Source organism: Pan troglodytes, chromosome 6, assembly GCF_028858775.2.
Source record: "Pan troglodytes isolate AG18354 chromosome 6, NHGRI_mPanTro3-v2.0_pri, whole genome shotgun sequence".
In the NCBI taxonomy this organism is placed as follows: Eukaryota; Metazoa; Chordata; class Mammalia; order Primates; family Hominidae; genus Pan; species Pan troglodytes.
Genome location: NC_072404.2, coordinates 80,859,650 through 80,881,859, shown reverse-complemented (window position 1 = coordinate 80,881,859; position 22,210 = coordinate 80,859,650). Strand labels below are relative to the sequence as shown.

General features: G+C 46.8%; 2 protein-coding genes across 20 annotated transcripts in view; both read right to left on the bottom strand.

Annotated features, from left to right (window-relative positions):
• LOC750858 (putative postmeiotic segregation increased 2-like protein 3) overlaps positions 1-7,577 on the bottom strand; it is an 82,296-nt gene extending 74,719 nt beyond the window's left edge. For 18 of the 19 annotated variants that reach the window (XM_054655716.2, XM_063814456.1, XM_054655727.2 and 15 more), the window contains exons 1-3: positions 6,943-7,083; positions 6,490-6,584; positions 5,289-5,391 (exon numbers count right to left, since the gene is read on the bottom strand). In XM_054655716.2, the coding sequence (XP_054511691.1) occupies positions 5,289-5,303 (15 nt within the window). In that variant the 5' untranslated portion in view covers positions 5,304-5,391; positions 6,490-6,584; positions 6,943-7,083. Of the gene's footprint in view, positions 1-5,288; positions 5,392-6,489; positions 6,585-6,942; positions 7,087-7,454 lie in introns of those variants that run through there. The other variant, XM_063814464.1, reaches the window with a different exon arrangement.
• Positions 7,578-17,207: 9,630 nt separating this feature from the next.
• LOC463479 (uncharacterized) overlaps positions 17,208-22,210 on the bottom strand; it is a 75,163-nt gene continuing 70,160 nt past the window's right edge. The window contains 3 exon segments of the mRNA NM_001428069.1: positions 17,208-17,592; positions 18,688-18,796; positions 21,280-21,341. The gene's annotated coding sequence lies outside the window, so the exon portion shown is untranslated.

Below are 22,210 nucleotides of genomic sequence, written 5' to 3'. Positions count from 1 at the left end.
TTTAGATTTACATAAAGGAATGAAGAGTACCAGAAATGGTAACTGTGTATTTTCTCTCATGACTTAAATCTCTTTCAAAGATACCTGGGCCAAGTGTGGTGGCTCACACCTGTTATCCCAGCACTTTGGGAGGCTGAGGCGGACAGGTCACCTGAGGTCAGGAGTTCGAAACCAGCCTGGCCAACATGGCGAAACCTCATCTCTACTAAAAATACAAAAATTAGCCGGGCGTGGTGGTAGGTGTCTGTAATCCCAGCTACCCGGGAGGCTGAGGCAGGAGAATCCCTTGAACCCAGGAGGTAGAGGTTGCAGTGAGCCGAGATCGCACCCCTGCACTCCAGCCTGGGGGACAGAGTGAGACTCTGTCTCAAAATAAATAAATAAATACATAAATAAATACTGTTTAATTAACAACAACGTAATAGATAGTGTGTGGCACTGATACCACCTGTAAAAATGAAATGAACAACGGTGTAAAGACCGAGAGGAGAGAAATGGAAGTGTCCTATTGTAAGCTTCTCTTACTCTTAAGAAAAATGGTATATTACTTAAGAATAAACTATGATAATTAAGGCTGCATACTATAAAATTCCAACTCACTAATATAATAACAGTGTGATAGCCAAAAACCCAACAAAAGATATAAAGTAGAATCATAAAAAATTCTCAACTAATCAAAAGGAAGGAAGACAAACAGAGACATTTTAAAAAGAAACAAAGAAGATGAGACTAAAAGAAAGCAAAGACAATGGACTATAACCTAACTCGTTTTATCAATAATCACATTACATGTAAATGGTCTATACATCCCCAATTATGAGACAGAAATAGACTGATGAATACAAGCAAGATCCAAATCTTGCTGCCTACAAGAAATAATACTTTAGATATAAAGATGCAAATAGGTTAAAAGTAAAAGGATGGAATAAGATATAGCATGCATGCATTACTCAAAAGAATGTTTCATAAATAACAAAGTAAATTTCACAGCCTGGAATATTAGCAGGGATAAGGAAGGCCATTTTACAAAGTGGTTAATTAATCAACAGGACATAATAACCTTGAACATTTATGTATCTAATATAACACATAAAGCAAAAATTGGTAAAATTGCAAAGAGAAACAGAACCACAACTGCAGCAGATTTCAATCCCCTCTCCCCAACAATTGATACAAGTGGGCACACAATCAACAAGGATATAGTACACCTGAACAACACAACCAACCAACTTGATCTCATTAATATTTATCAAACACTCCACCCAACCAGAGCAGAACAAGCCATCTTCTCAGGCATGCACAGAATTTTCCCAAGACAGATCCTATTATGAGCCATAAATTTAAGAGGTTCCATGTAGTATTCCAGACAAAAATTCAGTCTAAATCTAATCATGAAGAAAGATCAGGGAAACCTAAATTTAAAGACTTCTATAAAATCACTGGCCTGTATTCTTCAAATATTATAATGGCACTGAGGAACAAATCCATATTAAACAGACTTAAAAAGCATGAAAACTAAAGGCAATTAACAGTCCTAGACTGAATCTTCTACCAAAAATTAAAAATTGCTATAAGGGAAATTACTGGGAAATTGGCCAAACTGGAAAATGAATTACAGATAAAAGTATTAAATAAATGATAAATTTCCTGAATTCAATTACTGTGCTATGGATATTTAACAGAATGTTCTTGATTTTATGAGATATAATCTAAAACTTTATAGGGTAAAGAGGCATGACATACCCACTCTCAAATAGTTCAGAAAATATATATACACATATGTATATATGCATATAAATGATTAATGTGGGAAAATGTTAAGAATGAAGTGTCTGAACAAAAGGAAGTATCTGGGATTTCTTTGTAAAATCCTTGCAATTTTTCTGAAAATTTGAAATGATTTCAAAATAAAATGCTGAATAGAAAATAATGCTATCAAATATATATTATATGTATACATTTGCTATCAAATATATCAAATATATTTCAAAAGGACTCAGAAACCAACTTAAAGGGATTCCGTCTGGCCAAAGATGGAACCACTTAATTTTCAAAAAGAATCACAACTTCTATGTACTGAAATATTTACTATCTGTTTAAACCCATGAGCTCATGATGGTAACAAAACAAAATACCCTCCTGCTTAAAAGCCTACTCAATATTATAGAAACTGTCTTTCCTGCATGAATTACATAAACAAATAGAGAATAGAAATTTATCTTTAGAAAAGTATTCTAGGCCAGCTGTGGTGGCTCATGCCTATTATCCCAACACGGGGAGGTCAAAGAAGAGGATCACTTGAGCCCAGTTCAAGACCAGCCTGGGCAACATAGAGAAACCTGTCTCTACTAAAACTTAAAAAATCAGCTGGGCATTGTGGCACATGACTACACTCCCAGCTACTTGGGAGGCTGAAGTGGGAGGATCACTTGAGCACAGGAGTTTGAGGCTGCAGTGAGCCATAAATGCGCCAGCCTGGGCGACAGAGTGAGACTCTGTCTCCAAAAAAAGAAAAGAAAAGAAACTTATTTTGGCTAGTAAATAAAGAATAAATGGTAGAATTAGCAGATCACCATATTGCCTCCCCTAATGAACTAGTAAATCACAGCAATAATCAACAGTCAATAGCTCTTAACTTCACAAAAACAAAGAAGGTAACACGTGCCTCCAGAAGTAGACAAATGCCACGTATGGTATAGTTGTGTGAAAAGAACTGAACATAAACTTGATTAGACTTCTAGATCAAACTACCAATTTTACAAGGCATATGAGATATTTTTTAAAAAATTGCTAAGGTGAAACAAGGGTAACACAATCCAAACTGAGGATAACCAACCCAGTTTCTTCAAAACAATGAGCACGCAGGAGACATACTATGGGAACTATTAAAAGATTTAACGCAACTGCCACGTGTATTAAGGAAGAGAGTATTATGGGTTATTCCTAGCCCCTTTAAAAAAATTCTTTATTGGCCAGGTGTGGTGGCTTACACCTGTAATCCTAGCGCTTTGGGAGGCCAAAGTGAAAGGACTGCTTGAGGCCAGGAGTTTGAGACCAGCCTGAGCAATACAGTGAGAATACATCTCTAGGCCAGGAGCCGTGGCTCACGCCTGTAATCCTAGCACTTTGGGAGGCCGAGGCAGGCAGACTGCCTGAGCTCAGGAGTTCAACACCAGCCTGTGTGACACGGTGAAAGCCAGTCTCTACTAAAATACAAAAAAAACTAGCCAGGTGTGGCAGCGTGCATCTGTAGTCCCAGCTACGTGGAAGGCTGAGGCAGGAGGATCGCATGAGCCCAGGAGATTGAGGCTGCAGTGAGTTTTGATCACGTCTACACTCCAGCCTGGATGACACAGCAAGACCCTATCTCAAAAAAAGAAAAAAAGAAACAAAACAAAAGACTTCACCATTTAAAGACAAACAGAAATACTTACAGATGAATCTTTTTAAGAGCCAAGAAAAGAGAGACTCCATGGAGAAAATATCAGTTTGGAAGTAACGGATGTCAAAGGCAGACAAAGGGTCCTGTGAGGAAGGGGCTAGGAAATGCCCGCTGGATTTGACTGCAATTAAATCACTGGTCGTCTTTACTGACTGACTCAGCAAAGTGAAAAGGACAAAACGAAAACACTGAGAACTGAAATGAGAAACAGAAATGAGGAAATCTTCACAAGAGAGTAACTGTTTGTATTGTTTGCTGTGCAACCCCAACAAAAAGACGAACAAATATCTGAAGGATGATCATGTCATTCATTCCCCCCATGATCTAGGACTCAACAGTAAAAACAGAATTCTGTTTACTTGGATCACAATATTTCTGTCCCTGGAAAAATTATATGCACCAAGTTCTCCTTGGGCAGCAGGCCCTCTGCTTACATAAGCACCAAGAATAAGCCATAAGTTACAGTAATTTAATGGTTGTTATTAGGAAAGCTATCCACAATTATATCAACTTGAATGAAGAAATTTTTCCAAGTCCTAGAAAATCTTTTAAATCCACAAGTAACAAAATTGGTTTCTCCTTATAATCAATGCAAATCATGTCATGGATGGTGATATGGTTTCAGTTTGTGTCACCTCCCAAATCTCATATTCAATTGTAATCCCCAATGTTGGAGGTGGGACCTGGTGGGAGGTGATTGGATCATGGGGACAATTTCCCTTTTGGTGCTGATACTGAGTGAGTTATCACAAGATGTGGTTGTTTAAAAGTGTGTAGCGCCTCCCCCTCCTTCTTCCTTCTCCTCTGGTGATGAAGATGTACCCGCTTTTCCTTCGCCTTCCACCATGACTGTAAGTTTCCTGAGGCCTCCCCAGCCATGCTTCCCATGATAGAGCCTGCAGGTGTGAGCCAATTAAACCTCTTTTCTTTATAAATTACCCAGTCTTGGTTATTTCTCTATAGCAGTGTGAGAATGGACTAATACAGATGGCATTTTCCTTTTGTGATGACTGCCAAGAATATCAGTCCTAGGTGCGGCTCAATTTCAACAGCCTTAAAATATACTACCCATACATACAAGCTTCACAAATCATTTTTGGTGCTGATCTGCCACACTAACTATATTTTACAGGATAATGTCTATTTCCACATTCCCATTTTAAAGTATGAATCCTGGCTGGGCGTGGTGGCTCATGCCTGCAATCCCAGCACTTTGGGAGGCTGAGGTGGGAGGATCACCTGAGGTCAGGAGTTTGAGACCAGCCTGGCCAACACGGTGAAACCCTGCCTCTTCTAAAAATACAAAAAATTGGCTGCGCACGGTGGCTCACGCCTGTAATCCCAGCACTTTGGGAGGCCGAGGCGGGTGGATCACGAGGTCAGCAGATCAAGACCACGATGAAACCCAGTCTCTACTAAAAATACAAAAAAAAAAAAATTAGCCAGGCGCGGTGGCGGGCGCCTATAGTCCCAGCTGCTCAGGAGGCTGAGGCAGGAGAATGGCGTGAACCCAGGAGGCGGAGCTTGCAGTGAGCCGAGATCACGCCACTGCACTCCAGCCTGGGCAACAGAGTGAGACTCCGTCTCAAAAAAAAAAAAAATTAGCTGGGCATGGTGGCGCATGCCTGTAATCCCAGCTACTCTGGAGGCTGAGACAGGAGAATCGCTTGAACCCAGGAGGTGGAGGTGGCAGTGAAGCAAGATCATGCCACTGCACTGCAGGCTGGGCAATAGAGCAAGACTGCATCTCAAAAAAAAAAAAAAAAAAAGTATGAATCCTTACAAGCCTCTTAAAATGCACCATAAAATAAAGTTGAGGAACATATACACAAGCAGGAAAACTCACCTGCAATGTGTTCATTTTCTGCTGCTCTTGGAAACATGCAGAGACTGTGGCTGATAGACCTAGAGGGGCAGAAGCAGGTCACTGAAGTCACGAGTGCTCCGGCCTGCAAAGGCAGAAATCTCCTGCATTACGAACCACAAAAGAAAGCTCAAATAGGTTAACACCCTGTGAACACTCAGCCTGCAAACACTCAGAAGGGCCTAAAAGAGTGATACAGGGTTTCACCACATTGGCCAGGCTGGTCTCGAATTCTGGCCTCAAGTGATCCACCTGCCTCGGGCCAACATGGCAAAACCCCGTCTCTACTTAAAAATAGCAAAAAAATTAGCCAGGCATAGTGTCACATGCCTGTAGTCCCAGCTACTCAGGAGGCTGAGGCACAAGAATCATTTGAATCTGGGAGGTGGAGGTTGCAGTGAGCGGAGACCACGCTGTTGCACTCCAGACTGGGTGAGAGATACTGTCTCAAAAAAGAAAAAAAAAAAAGTGATAGGGGAAGCATGCACTTGTAACTTTGTAACTCTAAGATAATCAGATAGTCATTAGGTGAGCTAAGACTCTCATGGGTAACATGGTCTGCCATCAAGTACAACGTGCAAAAAGAAAAAAATTTCCCATTATACGGCTCATGATTTTTGTGGTTTGTTTGCTGAGACAGGGTCTCAATCTGCCACCCAGGCTGGAGTGCAGTGGTGCATTCACGGCTCTCTGCAGCCTCGACCTCCTGGGCTCCATCCATCCTCCCACTTCAGCCTCCTGAGTAGTTAGGACCACAGGTGCATCCCAGCATGCCTGGCTGCTTTTGTATTTTTTGTAGAGTCAGGGTCTCCCTATGTTGCCTAGGCTGGTCTCTAACTCCTGGTCTCAAGGGATACTCCTGCTCTAGGCCGGCAAAGTGCTGGGATTACAGGTGTGAGCCACTGCATCCGGCCCGCGTTTTCTTATTGTCTCTCTAAACTGCTTAAAATCAAAGAAGCCATAGGAATTGAATATGTGAGCTCTCAGAAATGAAATGAATGTGTATAAAATATGGTTTTGTTTCTAAATTATCTAACTGAACTTGGTTATTGCTGCACCTAATAATCTTCTATTAAGAAAACTAGGATACGGGAGAAAGAACACTGGCCTGGGAGATAAGACTCCTGAGTTCTACTATGAGTAATTCCATCCACAAAGCCAGTGACCTGGTCAAGTCACCCACCTGCTAAGGCCCAGTCTCTTCCCCTAGCAACTGAGGCAGCAGCAGAGAATCCCTGCAGACTGTTCCTGCATTATTACGATTCTCCCAGGGCAGATCTAAGGGACGAATCAGCAGACGCTTAAATGAGAGAACAGAGGTGCTGAGGGACGTTTAGAGGCGGTCGAAATTTGGAGCACGGAGAGGAGGAGGAAGGGCTGTTAGGGGTTAGGGGGGAGTGGAGACGACGTCCGCAGCTGAGGGTGGAGACACCCTCCACGCCCCCGTAAGCCTCGTCCTCCCAGATCTTCCCATGCAGCGCCTGTTCGGTGCAGCCGGACCCTGCCCTCGAACCCAAACACACGTCTCTCCTGCAAGCGATCGGGACCCTCCCCCTGCCCCACACTCAAAGGTCCCCAACACACGGTGACTTCACCCAGGCCCTTCTCGCTCTGGGCCCGAAAATCCAAGACTTACCCTCCTGGGGCTCCGCAGCCTCTGCCCCCCGGCTCCCGAGAGGCCGGGGCGGGGCTTCTGTCGCTGGCGCGTGTGTCTGCTCGCGAGGTCCCCTCCTGTCCACCTCACCAAGGCTGTTCTGCTCCCGAGGGGCCCGGGCCGGGCCTACGGGGCAAATCCAGGCGGGTGTCCTTCTGGGGGCCCAGATCCGCCTCCCTGGGGCTCACCATACAGCGACGGCCTGGTCTAGGCCGCCAAGGACACATACGGGCCAGGCCCGGGTCCCGCCGCCCCTTCGCCTCCGCCGCCACCTCAGCCGACTCCCTCCCGGCCCCTCTGGCCCCAGCGCCGCCGACTCCGGGGCTCACGCTCCGGGGTCCCCGCTTGAGCCTCCACCCGGCCCGCGCGAACCCTGGTCTGCACAGCTCCGCGTCCGCCTAGGTGCTGGCCCGGGCGGTCAGCGTCCAGCCCCGCAGGCTATGCGATGCTCGTCCACTGCAGGCCAATCCCTAGGAACGAGAGCAAGCGGCTACCTGAAGACTCACAGGAAGCGAGGGCAGTGCGGCGGCAGCGCGCATGCCCGAACACGCACGCCGGGAGAGGTGCACACGCGCAGGAGTGCACCGGAAGTCCGCCTCCCAGGGCCCACTGCTGGTCTCAGGACAAGTACTGGACTCTATTTCCCATGAGCCTATGCGCCTCACAAGTTTAGGGGCCGTTTTAAATGTCTCTACCCCGCCTAGAGGATAAGAAACTCCAGGCTATGAGCTTTGGCAGCCCTGAACACCGGACTGAACTTCACGTTTGTCTTTACTCCCTTTTAGGGTCAAGTCCAGGGCTGCCTTACTGGGTCCTGGAGCCCAAGTCCTCTGGGTTAGAACCGAGTTTCCCATAAGGAGAAGGAAAGGAAAGGGTGTCTCTTGGTCACTGCGCTGAAATGCTAAGAGAAGTTTCACTCAAATCCTAGGACAGGATAAATGCCCAGCGATGCTTTCCAAGGAACAAAAAGAAAAAAGAACTTGTAGCCGGGCGCGGTGGCTCACGCCTGTAATCCCAGCACTTTGGGAGGCCGAGGCGGGCGGATCGCGAGGTCAAGAGATAGAGACCATCCTGGCCAACATGATGAAACCCTGTCTCTACTAAAAATACAAAATTTAGCTGGGCTAAATTCGAGTTCTCTCGAATTCCACTTTTGCTCAGTTTTTCTTTGTCAGCACTCATTGTCAGGAGTGTTTAAGTGCTGTACCTGGATCCACTCACCTCAGCCTCCCATGTAGCTGGGACTACAGGTGTGCACCACCACACCTGGCTATTTATTATTATTATTTTTTGTAGAGATGGAGTCTCCCTATGTTGCCCAGAGTGGTCTTGAACTCCTGGACTCAAGTGATCCACTCACCTGAGCTTCCCAAAGTGCTGAGATTATAGGTGTGAGCCACTGTGCCCGGCCAACTTCCGTTCTTTTTAAATTACCAGGTCTCAGGTACTGTTAAAGCAGTACAAATGAACTAAGAAACTGACTGTAGTAAAAATACATTAAACTTGGTTATTTTATTTTTTATTTATTTATTTTTATTATTATCATTTTTTTGATATGGAGTCTCACTCTGTCACCCAGGCTGGAGTGCAGTGGCGCGATCTCAGTTCACTGCAACCTCCACCGCCTGGGTTGAAGCAGTTCTTCTTCTGTCTCAGCCTCCCGAGTAGCTGGGGTTACAGGCACCCACCACCACGCCCAGCTAATTTTTGTATTTTTAGTAGAGATGGGGTTTCGCCATGTTGGCCAGGCTGGTCTTGAACTCCTGACCTCAGGTGATCCGCCCACCTCGGCCTCCCAAAGTGCTGAGATTACAGGCGTGAGCCACTGCACCCATCCTAAAGTTGGTTATTTTATTTATTTATTTATTTATTTATTTTGAGACAGAGTTTCGTTCTTGTTGCCCAGGTTGGAGTGCAATGGTGCGTTCTTGGCTCATAGCAACCTCTGCCTCCCGGGTTCAAGCAATTCTCCTGCCTCAGCCTTCCGAGTAGCTGGTATTACAGGCATGCACCACCACGCCCGGCTAATTTTGTATTTTTAGTGGGGGGTGGGGTGGTTTCTCCATGTTAGGCTGGTCTTGAACTCCTGACCTCAGGTGATCCACCTGCCTCGGCCTTCCGAAGTGCTGGGATTACAGGCGTGAGCCACCGTGCCTGGCCTCAGTTATTTTAAATAGAGAAAATCCTCAAGGCTCCATTATGGACCCTTTTCTTTTCTTGTACTCTTTCCTTCTGTTATGGCTTTAGGTACGATTCAATTCCCATGACCTCTGACTTCTCTGAGTTAAACTTTGCATCTTCATGGGAATGTTTCAAAGGCAACTCAGCTGAGGCCAGGTGTGGTAGCTCACACCTATAATTCCAGCACTTTGGGAGGCAGAGGCAGGATGATTGCTTGAGGCCAGGATCTGGAGGCTGCAGTGAGTTATGACTGGGCCACTGCACTCCAGCCTGTGTGACAGCGCAAAATCTCCTGTCCCGGCCTTTTAAAAAAAAAAAAAAAAGGCAGTTCAGACTGGATGCCGTGGCTCACGCCTGTGATCCCAGCACTTTGGGAGGCTGAGGTGGGACGATCACTTGAGGTCAGGAATTCGAAACCAGCTTGGCCAACATGGTGAAACCTGGTCTCTACTAAAAATACAAAAAGTTAGCCGGGTGTGGTGTCGGGCGCTTGTAATCCCAGCTCCTTGGGAGGCTGAGGCAGGAGAATTGCTTGAACCCTGGAGGTGGAGGGTGCAGTGAGCTGAGATCGTGCCACTGTACTCCAGCCTGGGCAACGGAGTGTAGATTCTGTCTCAAAAAAAAGCAATTCAGCTCAAAACATATCATAATATCTATGCTGAGCCTGGCCTTCTTCCAGGTAGATGGCACCACTAATTTCACAATCCAGAAACCCAGGACCCCTCCCTAAAAGCTCCTTCCCTAGCCCCCTTCTATGTAACCCAACTCCTGTCTGTCCATGTCCATTTTACCTGCCATGTGTCTCTCTGGCCTGCCATTTCTCCTGTCTCTCCTGCCACTATCCTGTCTCACATGCCGTCACCCTTTGCCTGGACTATGACAATAACTTCCTTGTCAGTTTCCCCTGTCTACTCCAGCTCCACGCCACTCTGTCCTCCATACTGCAACCAGAATGGTCTTTTCAGAATGCAAATCTCATCATGTCACCCCGTTGCCTAAAGCCAATCAACCACTTTCCCTTGTCTGCACAATTGAATAGACCTTTTATTTTTTATTTTTTTGAGAGGGAGGCTTGCTCTGTTGCCCAGGTTGGAGTGCAGTGGCATGATCTTGGCTCGCTGCAACCTCTGCCTCCCAGGTTCAAGCGATTCTTGTGCCTCAGCTTCCCGAGTAGCTGGGATTACAGGCGCATGTTGCCACACCCAGCTAATTTTTGTATTTTTAGTAGAGATGGGGTTTCACCACGTTGGCCAGGCCGGTCTCGAACTCCTGACCTCAAGTGATCCTCCGCCTTGGCCTCCCAAAGTGCTGGGATTACAGGCATGAGCCACTGTGCCCAGCCTAGTAGAGCTTTTAAAGGACAGTTCAAGATGGTTGTTTTTTTTTTTTTTTTTTGAGACAATGTCTGACTCTGTCGCCCAGGCTGGAGTGTGCAGTGGCACCATCATAGCTCACTGCAACCTCTGCCTCCCTGGCTCAAGCAATCCTCCTGCCTCAGTCTCCCAAGTAGCTGTGACTACAGGCATGTGCCACCACACCCAGCTAGTTTTTTGTATTTTTTGTAGAGATAGAGTTTCTTCATGTTGCCCAGGCTGGTCTTGAATTCTTGGACTCAAGTGATCCACCTGCTTGGGCCTCCTAAAGTGCTGGGATTACAGGCATGAGTCATTGCGCCCGGCCTATGCTTTAAATTGAGCAGGCTCACTTTGGCATTCTGTCACTGGGAGCAGAAAAGCCCAGCTGCAGGCAAGTGTCCCCATCTTTGGTATTTATCCAGATCACCTTCCCACTGAGCAAGGTGATCCCACTGGTTCTTTGATCTCCTTAGTTAGAGATGCTAGCTTCTGATTACCTGCCTCATTCTCTCCTTATGTGATGAGTCATTTGGGCCAATTCTCCTGCTTACCAAGCCCAGCCTTTCCCAATCTGTATCTCCCCTGTAGGTCCCCTGGCTTAACACACTGTATTAGGTTGCAGCGTGCTGTGGAAAGGTCGCTCTGCAGCCCAGCCCGGCTCTGTTAGCTCCCTCTGTAAATCCTCTGGTAGCTGTGACTGGTTTGCTCTGAATCCCTTTGACCAGTAGCTTCTGTCTCTGAGCAGAATTGGTCACATCTCATTTTAAGGTAATAGGTTAATTTGCATCGCAAGGGTGCAGAGGGAGGAGCCACAGCCTGAACCCCCAGATTTTATGAGACCTGATCTATATGACGTTTTTTTTTTTTTTAAATATTATGTTTTTTTAGACAGGGTCTCTGTCATCCAGGTTGGAGTGCAGTAGCGCAGTCATGGCTTACCGCAGCCTCGACCTCTCCAGGGGCTCACATGATTCTCCCATCTCGCCCTCCCTAGAAGCTGGGGGTACAGGTGCACACCACCATGCCCAGCTTTTTTTTTTTTTTTTTTTTTTGTATTTTTTATAGAGACAGGGTTTTGCCATGTTGCCCGGGCTGGTCTCAAATGCCTTGGCCTCCCAAAGTGCTGGGATTACAGGCATGAATCACCATGCCCAGCCTAAATGGCAGTGTTAACCACTTCGGGACTTTTTTTTTGAGACGGAGTTTCGCTCTTGTTGCCCAGACTGGAATGCAGTGGCGTGATCTCGGCTTACCACAACCTCCGCCTCCTGGGTTCAAGTGATTCTCCTGCCTCAGCCTCCCGAGTAGCTGGGACTACAGACATATGTCACCACACTTGGCTAATTTTGTATTTTTAGTAGAGATGGGGTTTCTCCATGTTGGTTAGGCTGGTCTTGAACTCCCGACCTCAGGTGATCCACCCGCATCGGTCTCCCAAACTGCTGGGATTACAGGTGTGAGCCACAGTCCTTGGCCCACTTCGGGACTTTCTATTTGATCATTCCCATGGACAGGAGAGCGTACAGGGAGGATGGAACATGTTTAAGAAGTGCAAACAAATGTCTTTTTTTTTTTTCAAGAGACAGGGTCTTGCTCTGTTGCCCAAGGTGGAGTGCAATGGCGTGATCACTGCAGCCTCAACCTCCTGGGCTGAAGTGAGCCTCCTGACTCAGCCTCCCAAGTAGCTGGGACTACAGGCATATGCTACCATTCCCAGTTAATTTTGTTGTAGACGGGGTCTTGCTATGCTGCCCAGGTTGCTCTCAAACTCCTGCACTCAAGTGATCCTCCCACTGCGGGCTCCCAAATTGCTGGGATTACAGGCATGAGCCACCATGCCCAATATCAAACTAATATTTCTTTTTTTTTTTCCTTTTTGTGGAGAACAGCTTCTCACTATATTTTCCAGGCAGGTCTCTTAACTCCTGGGCTCAAGCTATCCTCCTGCCTCTGCCTCCCTAAGAGCTGGGATTACTGGTGTGAGCCACCACACCCGGCTCAAACTAATATTTCTAAGATATATTCCCAGAGGTGTGGGGCTAAGTGGATTCCATGAACCCCAGGATACAAATGCAGGCTTCTCACTGGAGCCTATACCTCAGAGCCACGCTGGCTGGTCAATCACCACCACGCTCCATTGCCAGGCGGAAATATTTATTTGAAAAATTGAAAACACAGATGCAATGTATTATACAAAGAAAGGTCTTAATACCATAATAAAAGTATTGTTGGAGGGAAACAGAAGCCAGTGGCCACCTGCCCTGGGAAGGTAGGCACTCAGTGAAAAATGAAATTCATTTCAAGGAACTACCCTAATGGAAACCCAGGGGAAAGGTTAAAAACAGAAGAAAAACAAACCCAACCCTATCCCTGCAAACTAAAATGTGAAAGAGTTTGTTATAAGTTTGAGACAATTGCATTATCACCAAGATGTAACCGAACCCCCTCGGTTTGTCCCTATGAGTGGTAATCAGTTTCATTTAGGGCCTTCAAACCTGAGGTAGTTGAGGGTCACCTGAAAGACATGTCTGGAAAAATCTACTCTCAGAATCGAACCCAACAGCATTGAATTGTTTCCTGTTGCTTTGGCTCCTGACAACACCACGGTGTGGTGCTGATCTTGTATTTGGTCTGGACCTGGGAGAGGAAGGAATTCGGCAGCAAACAGCTGGCTGGTTTGCTGCGCCGATGGCTGGCAGGTCCGTGGTGGTGGTTTTCTATGCTACAGGTGGTGCAGTCTCTGGAGGACAAGGATGGCAGAGAGAGGGCAAAGCCAGTTTGCTTGGAAAGCCAGTGTTGGAACTGGAGGCTTTCCCTGGCAGGATTTCCAGAGATTTGGAAAGGTGGTAGAAGGTAGCAAGATGCTGACCGGTTATTAAAGACCAGGGCCAAATGGAGCCAGGAGACCCCTCTAGACTAAGGAGCTAAGAGGGAACTTTCAGCTGCAAGCTGAGAACTAGCTCCTGCACAGGGTCGAGGGGCCAAAGCCAACTAATCTGACCGGAGCGACATGTACCTGTGATCCCCGTGTTACCTGGTGGCATAAACCTTGGTGTCTGAGTTGGTAGCTGGGACAGTTCCAAGAAAAGTTGCTCTAGACAGTGGTTCTTCCAGCCACTGGGTTAGAGGGACCCGTATTCTGGTGAGATTTTAGGGGTACTGCTATGGACGGCTGCATCAGCAGACAATCTAAACTAGTCTCATTTAAACTCCTTGCTCAGATATAAAATAACCCTGCCAAGATGGCTCTTCTCTTCTATTTCTTTCTCTCTCTCTCTCTCTTTTTTTTTTTTTTTTTTTTTTGAGATGGAGTCTCAGTCTGTGACCCAGGCTGGAGTGCAGTGGTGCGATCTTGGCTCACTACAACCTCTGTCCCCCAGGTTCAAGTGATTCTCCTGCCTCAGCCTCCCCAGTAGCTGGGATTATAGGCGCCTGCCACCATGCCTGGCTAATTTTTGTATTTTTAGTAGAGATGGGGTTTCACCATGTTGGCCAGGCTAGTCTTGAACTCCTGACCTCAGGTGATCCACCCGCCCCTGCCTCCCAAAGTGCTGGGATTAAACACGTGAGACACCATGTCTGGCCTCTTTCTCTTAAGTAAACAAACATCTTTTCTCTAGAGGTCTCAGGGCACTGTCTTACAAACTTAAGTAACAGATGCAGCTGTTTTTTAACTTCTTGTCGATCCTAAGCCATGATTTTGTTGCTGTCCCATCTTGTCATGACCCATTTACGCTCACCCGAGACTTGTCACTAGTGATGCTCGGTGACTCATTTAGAAGGCTTGCAGGTTCATTTTTAGCTTTAAGATGTGATTCCCGTTTTAATCCAAGTTGTGTCATTAAATACCTCTTCATCTTCATTTTTAGAAGAGTCACAATAGGACAATTTGATTTTGTCTAGAGAATGGGGTAGCCATTCTAATCTGAGCTATTACGAAAGTAATTATGTGACATCTGACAGCTACTTCCTCATGTGACACTGAATTAGCCTCTGCTTCTGTTTAAGTGCTTTCTTAACCGTTATGACTCAGGCTAAGTCGATGAAGTTTTTAAACATTTCTGTGGCTTCTTTTTAGAGACAGGATCATTCAGATAATTTTTTGTTTGTTTTTAAAGAGATGGAGTCTCGCTCTGTCACTCAGGCTGGAGTGCAGTGGGAAATCATGGCTCATTGCAGCCTCAAACTCCTGGGCTGGGCTCTGACACAGAATCTTTTTTTTTTTTTTTTTTTTTTTTTTTTTGAGACAGGGTCTCACTCTGTCACCCAGGCCGGAGTGCAGTGGCACAATCAGGGCTGACTGCAGCCTCGACTTCCCAAGCTCAAGCAATTCTCCCACCTTAGCTCCCCAACTAGCTGAGACTACAGGCATGCACCATCATGCCCGGCTAATTTTGTTTTTGAATTTTAGTAGAGATGAGGTCTTGCTATGATGCCCAGCCTGGTCTCAAACTCCTGAGCTCAAGCAATCATCCCGTCTTGGCCTCCCAAAGTTCTGGGATTACAGGCATGCACCACTGTGCCCAGCTGGGCAGAGAATCTTAATTTGATCCATTACACTAGACTGTTTACCCCATTTGTAATTTTTTTTTTTTTTTTTTTTTGAGACGGAGTTTTGCTCTTGTTGCCCAGGCTGGAGTACAATGGCGTGATCTCAGCTCACTGCAACCTCTGCCTCTGGGGTTCAGGTGATTCTCCTGTCTCAGCCTCCTGAGTAGCTGGGATTACGGGCACCCGTCACTACGCTCGGCTAATTTTTGGTATTTTTAGTAGAGATGGGGGTTTCACCATGTTGGACAGGCTGGTCTCGAACTCCTGACCTCAGGTGATCCAACCACCTCAGCCTCTCAAAGTGCTGGGATTACAGGCGTGAGCCACTGTGCCCAGCCACCCCTTGGTAATTGGGAACATATGAGTTAGAATGGCTGAGATCTAGAAGTGAGGACTAGCCACTTTTGGAAATGTTGACCTGCATCAAGAACACACTGATTGGTTTAGTTGCCACAACTGGGACAGGGAAGCCACGCACCATTCCTTCTGAGCCTTGAATCAAAAAAATACTAAGCAGAAAGCAGCATTCAACATTAAGACTGCCCAATTTCTAGTGCTGATACTTCCTTAGCCCAGTATGGAGGTCACACGTCTGAGTATGGTCATCCGAGGTCCTGGGAGAGAGTTTTTTGAATGTCCCACTTAGAAAATGCACAGAGAGGGAGTTGGGGAGGGGGGTGGGCTAGGGAGATGGGGGTTGGTTCACAGTGATCAAACAGAAGTCTCACAACCCGTCATGTAGCAAAACCTAGCAATATTCTGTTGGAGCAGATCCTGGGAAGTGCTTGATGGCTACCACCAATGAGTTGCTATAGATAAAGAAGGAAGACGCTGTTTTTCCAAGATCAGAAGGTCACTTAAATGCTGGGGTCCATCTAGAAGAGGAAAAGTGCTGTTGGGCTGCCCATCCCTGGCAAGCTGTTCATGTGCCCTCTGTCCTCATCCTGTCCACAGGGCAGCGAGAGCCTGGGGCATGTGGCTGAAAGGAGTTGGAGCCGCTGGCTCTGTCCTTTCTCATTTTCTCTGACCCAAGAGCTCCAAATGATCTCCTTGCTTTGGGATCCAAGTCAGTAACAGTCCAGCACCTTGGCCTTTCTTCTGATTCTTGAAGGCTGATGTAGCCGGGCAGAAAGATGAGCCTTGCTAGTCACACCTGAAGTCCTGATTGCTCCAAGCATCTCTTTGTAGGCTGTTGCTGCTTAGGGGAGGTTAGTAATAAATACTAAGGGTAGCAAACCAAGTATAGGGTTCTTTCCTGATGGGAGCAATTGCATCTGATCTTCCGGGTTTGTCAATTGCGTAGAAGGTGGAACGATCTTCCTATTCAAGAGGATGCCAAGGCAGACGTCTGCAGAAAGGAGTTGGGAATCACTCCCACACTCCCTCTCTGGGCCAAGGGAGATGGCCCGCTTGACAGAGACCATTCACGGACAGTTCATTCCGGCAGGGAAGTAGTGTTGTTGATCTCACCAGCTCCATTCAAGCATGTGATCAAGTTTTTGAGCCTGGTCACGGGAACTGGGCTGTGTGAACCCTCTTGTCCCTCTTTCTGTTGTCTTCTCCCTTGTAAAGGCAGACAGAGGCTTTCCGCCGGGATTCAGCTTTAGGAGGGAAAGGCACTCACTCTCCTTCTGCTTTTTGAGGAAAGCTGTCACTCAGCAGCTCCGCTTGACCCTGGAGCATGGACTGGGTGGGCCAGCACTTGTTCAGTGTGGAGGCGGAGATGGAGCACCGAGAGGCCTGGGCAGCACCATCGCTGGAGCTACCACAGTGGGGGGGCCCTGGAGACTCAGCCCCAGGGGTGTGCCCTTTGGGAGAGTTGGCTATGTGAGTGAAACTTAAAAAAAAAAAAAAAAACAAAAAACCCAACCAACCACCATAAGAAGCAGTGGAAATCCATGGCACTGCCCAAAGAGGGGGAGAATGGCTTTGGCATTCACAGCCAGGACACTCCTGCCGTCCTTCTGACTGTGCAGATCTCAGGGTAGTGTCCTGGTTTGGAATCCATCAGCCCTCTGATGCTCACAAGTTTGTGCAAATGATGAAACCGAAAAGACTGAGAAGAAAACAGAAAAGAAAAGGCATAAGATCTTCCCTTTCCAAGCTGTCAACAAACAACAAGCAGCCCCTCTATTAAGGATACCCATTGTTGTGGGGGTCAAATAGTCAGCAGGACTGGATGTTGGTCCTCTCTGTTGAGTGGCCCTGCCCCCCACCACCCCTCTTTGTACCTAGGCTTGCTCATGGGCAGCACTGGCCAGCCTGGATGCTAACTAGGGAGGCGGGGAAAGAACAGAGATGACCATGGGTCCAAACAGAAAGGGTGTTGCTATGGAGGGAGTCTTTGGAAGTGTCATGCATGTCCTCGGCACTGGGTAATGGCAGTGGTGTGGCTGCCCCTGGGACTCCAAGGATTTGGCCTGTGGCTGGGGAAATAACACACACGATAGGTAACAAGGATTTACACTGACATATGGGGTGTTGGTTTGGCTCTATTCTTTTTCGGTTACCGCTTCTTGCAGTGTAGGTGGAGATGCCTCTGTTCCTAAAAGACAATGATAATTTATGTTGCAAAGCACTCATGAATGCATTCATTCACTTAACCAACAAAACCTGCCACCATGGGGGCTCAAAAATACATTATAATTATAACCATGGTGTAATCACATAGTCCCCAAGTTTCGTGTCTAGGAATGACTAGGATCTGTCTATGGTTGGTGCCCAGAGTCAGTCGAGTCCACTAAGAGTGAACAATCTTGGCTGTGATCAAGTTGACTGCTTTCGACATGCAGACAACAACATATAGACTCGAGGTGATGGATGGCAAGTCTCTGGGCTGGCAGGCTGAATGTGACTCCATGCCACTCCATTTCTCAGCACCTGATCCCGTCTTTTTTTTTTTTTTTTTTGAGATGGAGTCTCGCTCTGTCGCCCAGGCTGGAGTGCAGTGGCGCGATCTCGGCTCACTGCAAGCTCCGCCTCCCGGGTTCACGCCATTCTCCTGCCTCAGCCTCTCTGAGTAGCTGGAACTACAGGCGCCCACCACCACGCCAGGCTAATTTTTTGTATTTTTAGTAGAGACGGGGTTTCACCGTGTTAGCCAGGATGGTCTCGATCTCCTGACCTCGTGATCCGCCCGCCTCGGCCTCCCAAAGTGCTGGGATTATAGGCATGAGCCACCACACCCGGCCTAGCACCTGATCCCTTCTGTCTTTTGGCAATTGTCGCCCTTCACTGGCTCTAGATAGACAGAAACTTGTAATTCACTTGTCCCTGTCTGCCAGATCTCGACTGACCACTATTTATTCATTTTTCAACTCTCTGCTGGCCAGAAACTAAATTCCCAGGGAGTTGGCAAGGCTAGCTGGGCCTGGGAGGGAATGGCAGTGAGTGAGTTATGATCAATGTTTAGGTCTTAAAAGGTGACAACAAAAGCTTTCAAATCACCATAACTTCACCCAAAGTTAGGCTTAAAGGTTATTTACAACGGAAGAGAAAACAGGTTCCATGAGGAGAGAAGAGAAGGAAGAAGCCACCGATCTGGTGGGTTCCTTGTTCTATTCCATTCTAGGGGAAGGCCCTGGCCACACAGCTTCCCCTCCCTGCTGCGGGTTAGTGCCCATCCTTGGAGTCAGCTTACCTTCTTCCCAGCCCTCAGCAACACCAGCAAGCTCGTAGTGCTTTTTCCGAAGCTCTCCCAGTTTTTGACGCTCCTTCTGCAATTCATTTTCTAGCTCTAGCACCCTAACCTGTAAGGGAAAGTAAGTGGGATTTTCTCTTAATCAGCTCTCAGAGATTTAATTTTTATTTATTTTTTTATAGAGATGGGGTCTTGTTCTGCTGCCCAGGCTGGTAGTGAACTCCTGGCCTCAAGAGATCCTCCTGTCTTGGCCTCCCAAAGTGCTGAGATTACAGGCATGAAACACCATGCCCAGCCTACATCTATCTTATTTTGATTACTCCCTTTCTGCTGCATTGTGAATTCCTCTTCTTCCATATTATTCACCCTGTTTCCATACTTTATCTGGCCCTCAATTTCAATTCTCTTCTTTGCTCTAATTTTTCCATTCTCCCATTCATTTATCTATCCCAGTAGCTCTTATGCTTTACTCGCTGTGATCTTCTACTGGAAGTGAATGATGCTTTACAAATGCCTAAATGGTAGGTGGGCTTATCTTCTGTTCCTCTGAGAAATCACTATCTAAAAACAACTCTAATGTTTAGCCTAACTGTATGGTGAGTACCAATCTAGTTGTAACCCTTCTTCAATCCCAGTTCCCTAGAAACCCAGGTAGGAAGCAAATATGATGGTTCTGATATCTTTCAGGTATTTGTGCAACTTACGCTTATTACTGCTACAGGAAAAAGCCTGGAAAATCTTACTATAAAGGAAAGGGTGATCTTGTCTAGCTCTACTTCTCATTAATGTAATTTATTTTATTTCTTAATTCAAGGAATAGTTGCTGGCCGGGCATGGTGGCTTATGCCCGTAATCCCAGCACTTTGGGAGGCCAACGTGGGTGGATCACCTGGGGTCAGGAGTTTGAGACTAGCCTGACCAACATGATGAAACCCTGTCTCTACTAAAAATATACAAAATTAGCCAGGTGTGGTGGTGCATGTCTGTAATCCCAGCTACTTTGGAGGCTGAGGTAGGAGAATCGCTTGAACCTGGAAGGCGGAGGTTGCAGTGAACCAAGATCGTGCCATTGTACTCACTCCAGCCTAGGCAACAGAGCAAGACTCGGTCTCAAAAAAAAAAAAAGAAGGAAAAATTAGCTGGGCATGGTGGTGTGTACCTGTAGTCCCAGCTACTCAGGAGGCTGAGGTGGGAGGATCCGCCTGAGCCCAGGAGTTTGAGGCTGCAGTGAGCTGTGATCACACCACTGCACTCCAGCCTGGGGAACAGAGCAAGGCCCTGACTCAAAAAAAGAAAAAAAAATGCTGAGTGACACATCTTGGAGTACTTTAACAATTCCAATTTGAAATTCACCCCAAGACTGATGACCAGTTATTCTAGAAAAACTATGTCAATTTTTTTTTAAAGGATCTCGCTGATACCTATTTTACATGATATGACTTTATGGAACAACAGAGAGAAATAATGGCATTGCCTTTGATGAGTTAAAAGGATTTTCTCTTTTAAAACTAAAAGTCATACACAAATAATTCATACCAGAAGTCTAAAACAGTGTTTATAGTAAGACTATTAAGTTTGTGGATACTAAGAGATCCTGGATAACATGTAGAGGAACGTTAGTCCAAGAACAGTGGGCAAGAGTTAAGAGTCTGATCTTGGCTGGGTGTGGTGGCTCACGCCTGTAATCCCAGCCCTTTGGGAGGCTGAGGCAGGAGGGTTGTGTGAGGCCAGGAGTTGAGACCAGCCTGGGCAACATAGTAAGACCCCGTCTCTATCTTATTTAAAAAAAAAAAAAGGGCCGGTGGCTCACGCCTGTAATCCCAGCACTTTGGAAGGCCCAGGTGGGCAGATCACAAGGTCAGGAGTTTGAGACCAGCCTGGCCAGCATGGTGAAACCTTATCTCTATTAAAAATAAAAAATTAAGGCCGGGCACGGTGGCTCACGCTTGTAATCCCAGCAGTTTGGGAGGCCAAGGCAGGCAGATCACGAGGTCAGGAGATCGAGACCATCCTGGCTAACACGGTGAAACCCTGTCTCTACTAAAAATACAAAAAATTAGCCAGGCATGGTGGTGGGCGCCTGTAGTTCCAGCTACTCAGAGAGGCTGAGGCAGGAGAATGGCGTGAACCTGAGAGAGGGAGCTTGCAGTGAGCCGAGATCACACCACTGCACTCCAGCCTGGGCGACAGAGCAAGACTCCGTCTCAAAAAAAAAAAAAAAATTAGCTAGGTGTGGTGACGCACGTCTGTAATCCCAGCTACTTGGGAGGTTGAAGTAGAAGAATTGCTTGAACCTGGGAGGTGGAGAGTGCGGTGAGCCGAGATCACGCCACTGCACTCCAGCCTGGGCGACAGGACGAGACTCCGTCTCAAAAAAGAAAAAAAACAAAACAAGACAAACAAAAAAAAAACAAGGTGATTCACTAATCACCTTCTCTACCTCCACTGTTTCTTCCGGCAAGATTTACATTCAGTCTTGGGTTAGTAGGTGCACCTGTGTTCATTTCCCTCTGGCTTTTCTCCATGGGAATAATATTCAGAGTCCATGTCTAGGCAATAGAGGCTATCTAGACTTACAGATGGAGCTCTCACCTGAGAATCCATCTCTTGGCGTTTGATCTGTGTCAGCGTCATGCTTGAGAAGTCCATGTTGTCTGCAAGGATGGAAACAAGAAGGTCTCATCAAATTCTACCCTGGCTGACTGGCATCTGAGAGGCAGCCAATGCCAATGCTCTGTGGAAATGCCTGGCTTGCCATTTGTCAACACTGCATGAAAGTAACTGAGGGGGCCGGACAACGGTGGCTCACTCCTGTAATCCTAGCTCTTTGGGAGGCTGAGGTGGGTGGATCATGAGGTCAGGAGTTTGAGACCAGCCTGGCCAACATGGTGAAACCCCGTCTTTACTAGAAATACAAAAATTAGCTGGGTGCAGCGGTGGGCGCCTGTAATTCCAGCTACTTGGGAGGCTAAGGCAGGAGAATCACTTGAACCCTGGAGGCGGAGGTTGCAGTGAGCCAAGATTGCGCCATTGTACTCCAGCCTGGGCAACAAGAGAAAGACTCCAACTAAAAAAAGAAAAAAAAATGGCAGAGCGCGGTGGCTCACACCTATAATCCCAGCAAACTTTGGGAGGCCAAGGTGGGCAGATCACCTGAGGTGAGGAGTTCGAGACCAGCTTGGCTAACATGGTGAAACCCCGTCTCTACTAAAAATACAAAAATTAGCCAGGCGTGGTGGCGGGCGCCTGTAATCCTAGCTACTCGGGAAGCTGAGGCAGGAGAATCGTGTGAACCAGGGAGGTGGAGGTTGCAGTGAGCAGAGATGGTACCACTGCACTCCAGCCTGGGCGACAGAGTGAGACCCTGTCTCAAAAACAGAAATAAAGAAAAAATAAAATAAAAAGATGAAAAATATGAAAGAATTTAGACACAGTCCTGTGGGATTTGGTTGGGATCACAGGGAAGGATGCAGAGAAGAGCTCAACAGGGTGGATAAGAAAAGGGTCCCTTTGGAAAGGCTAC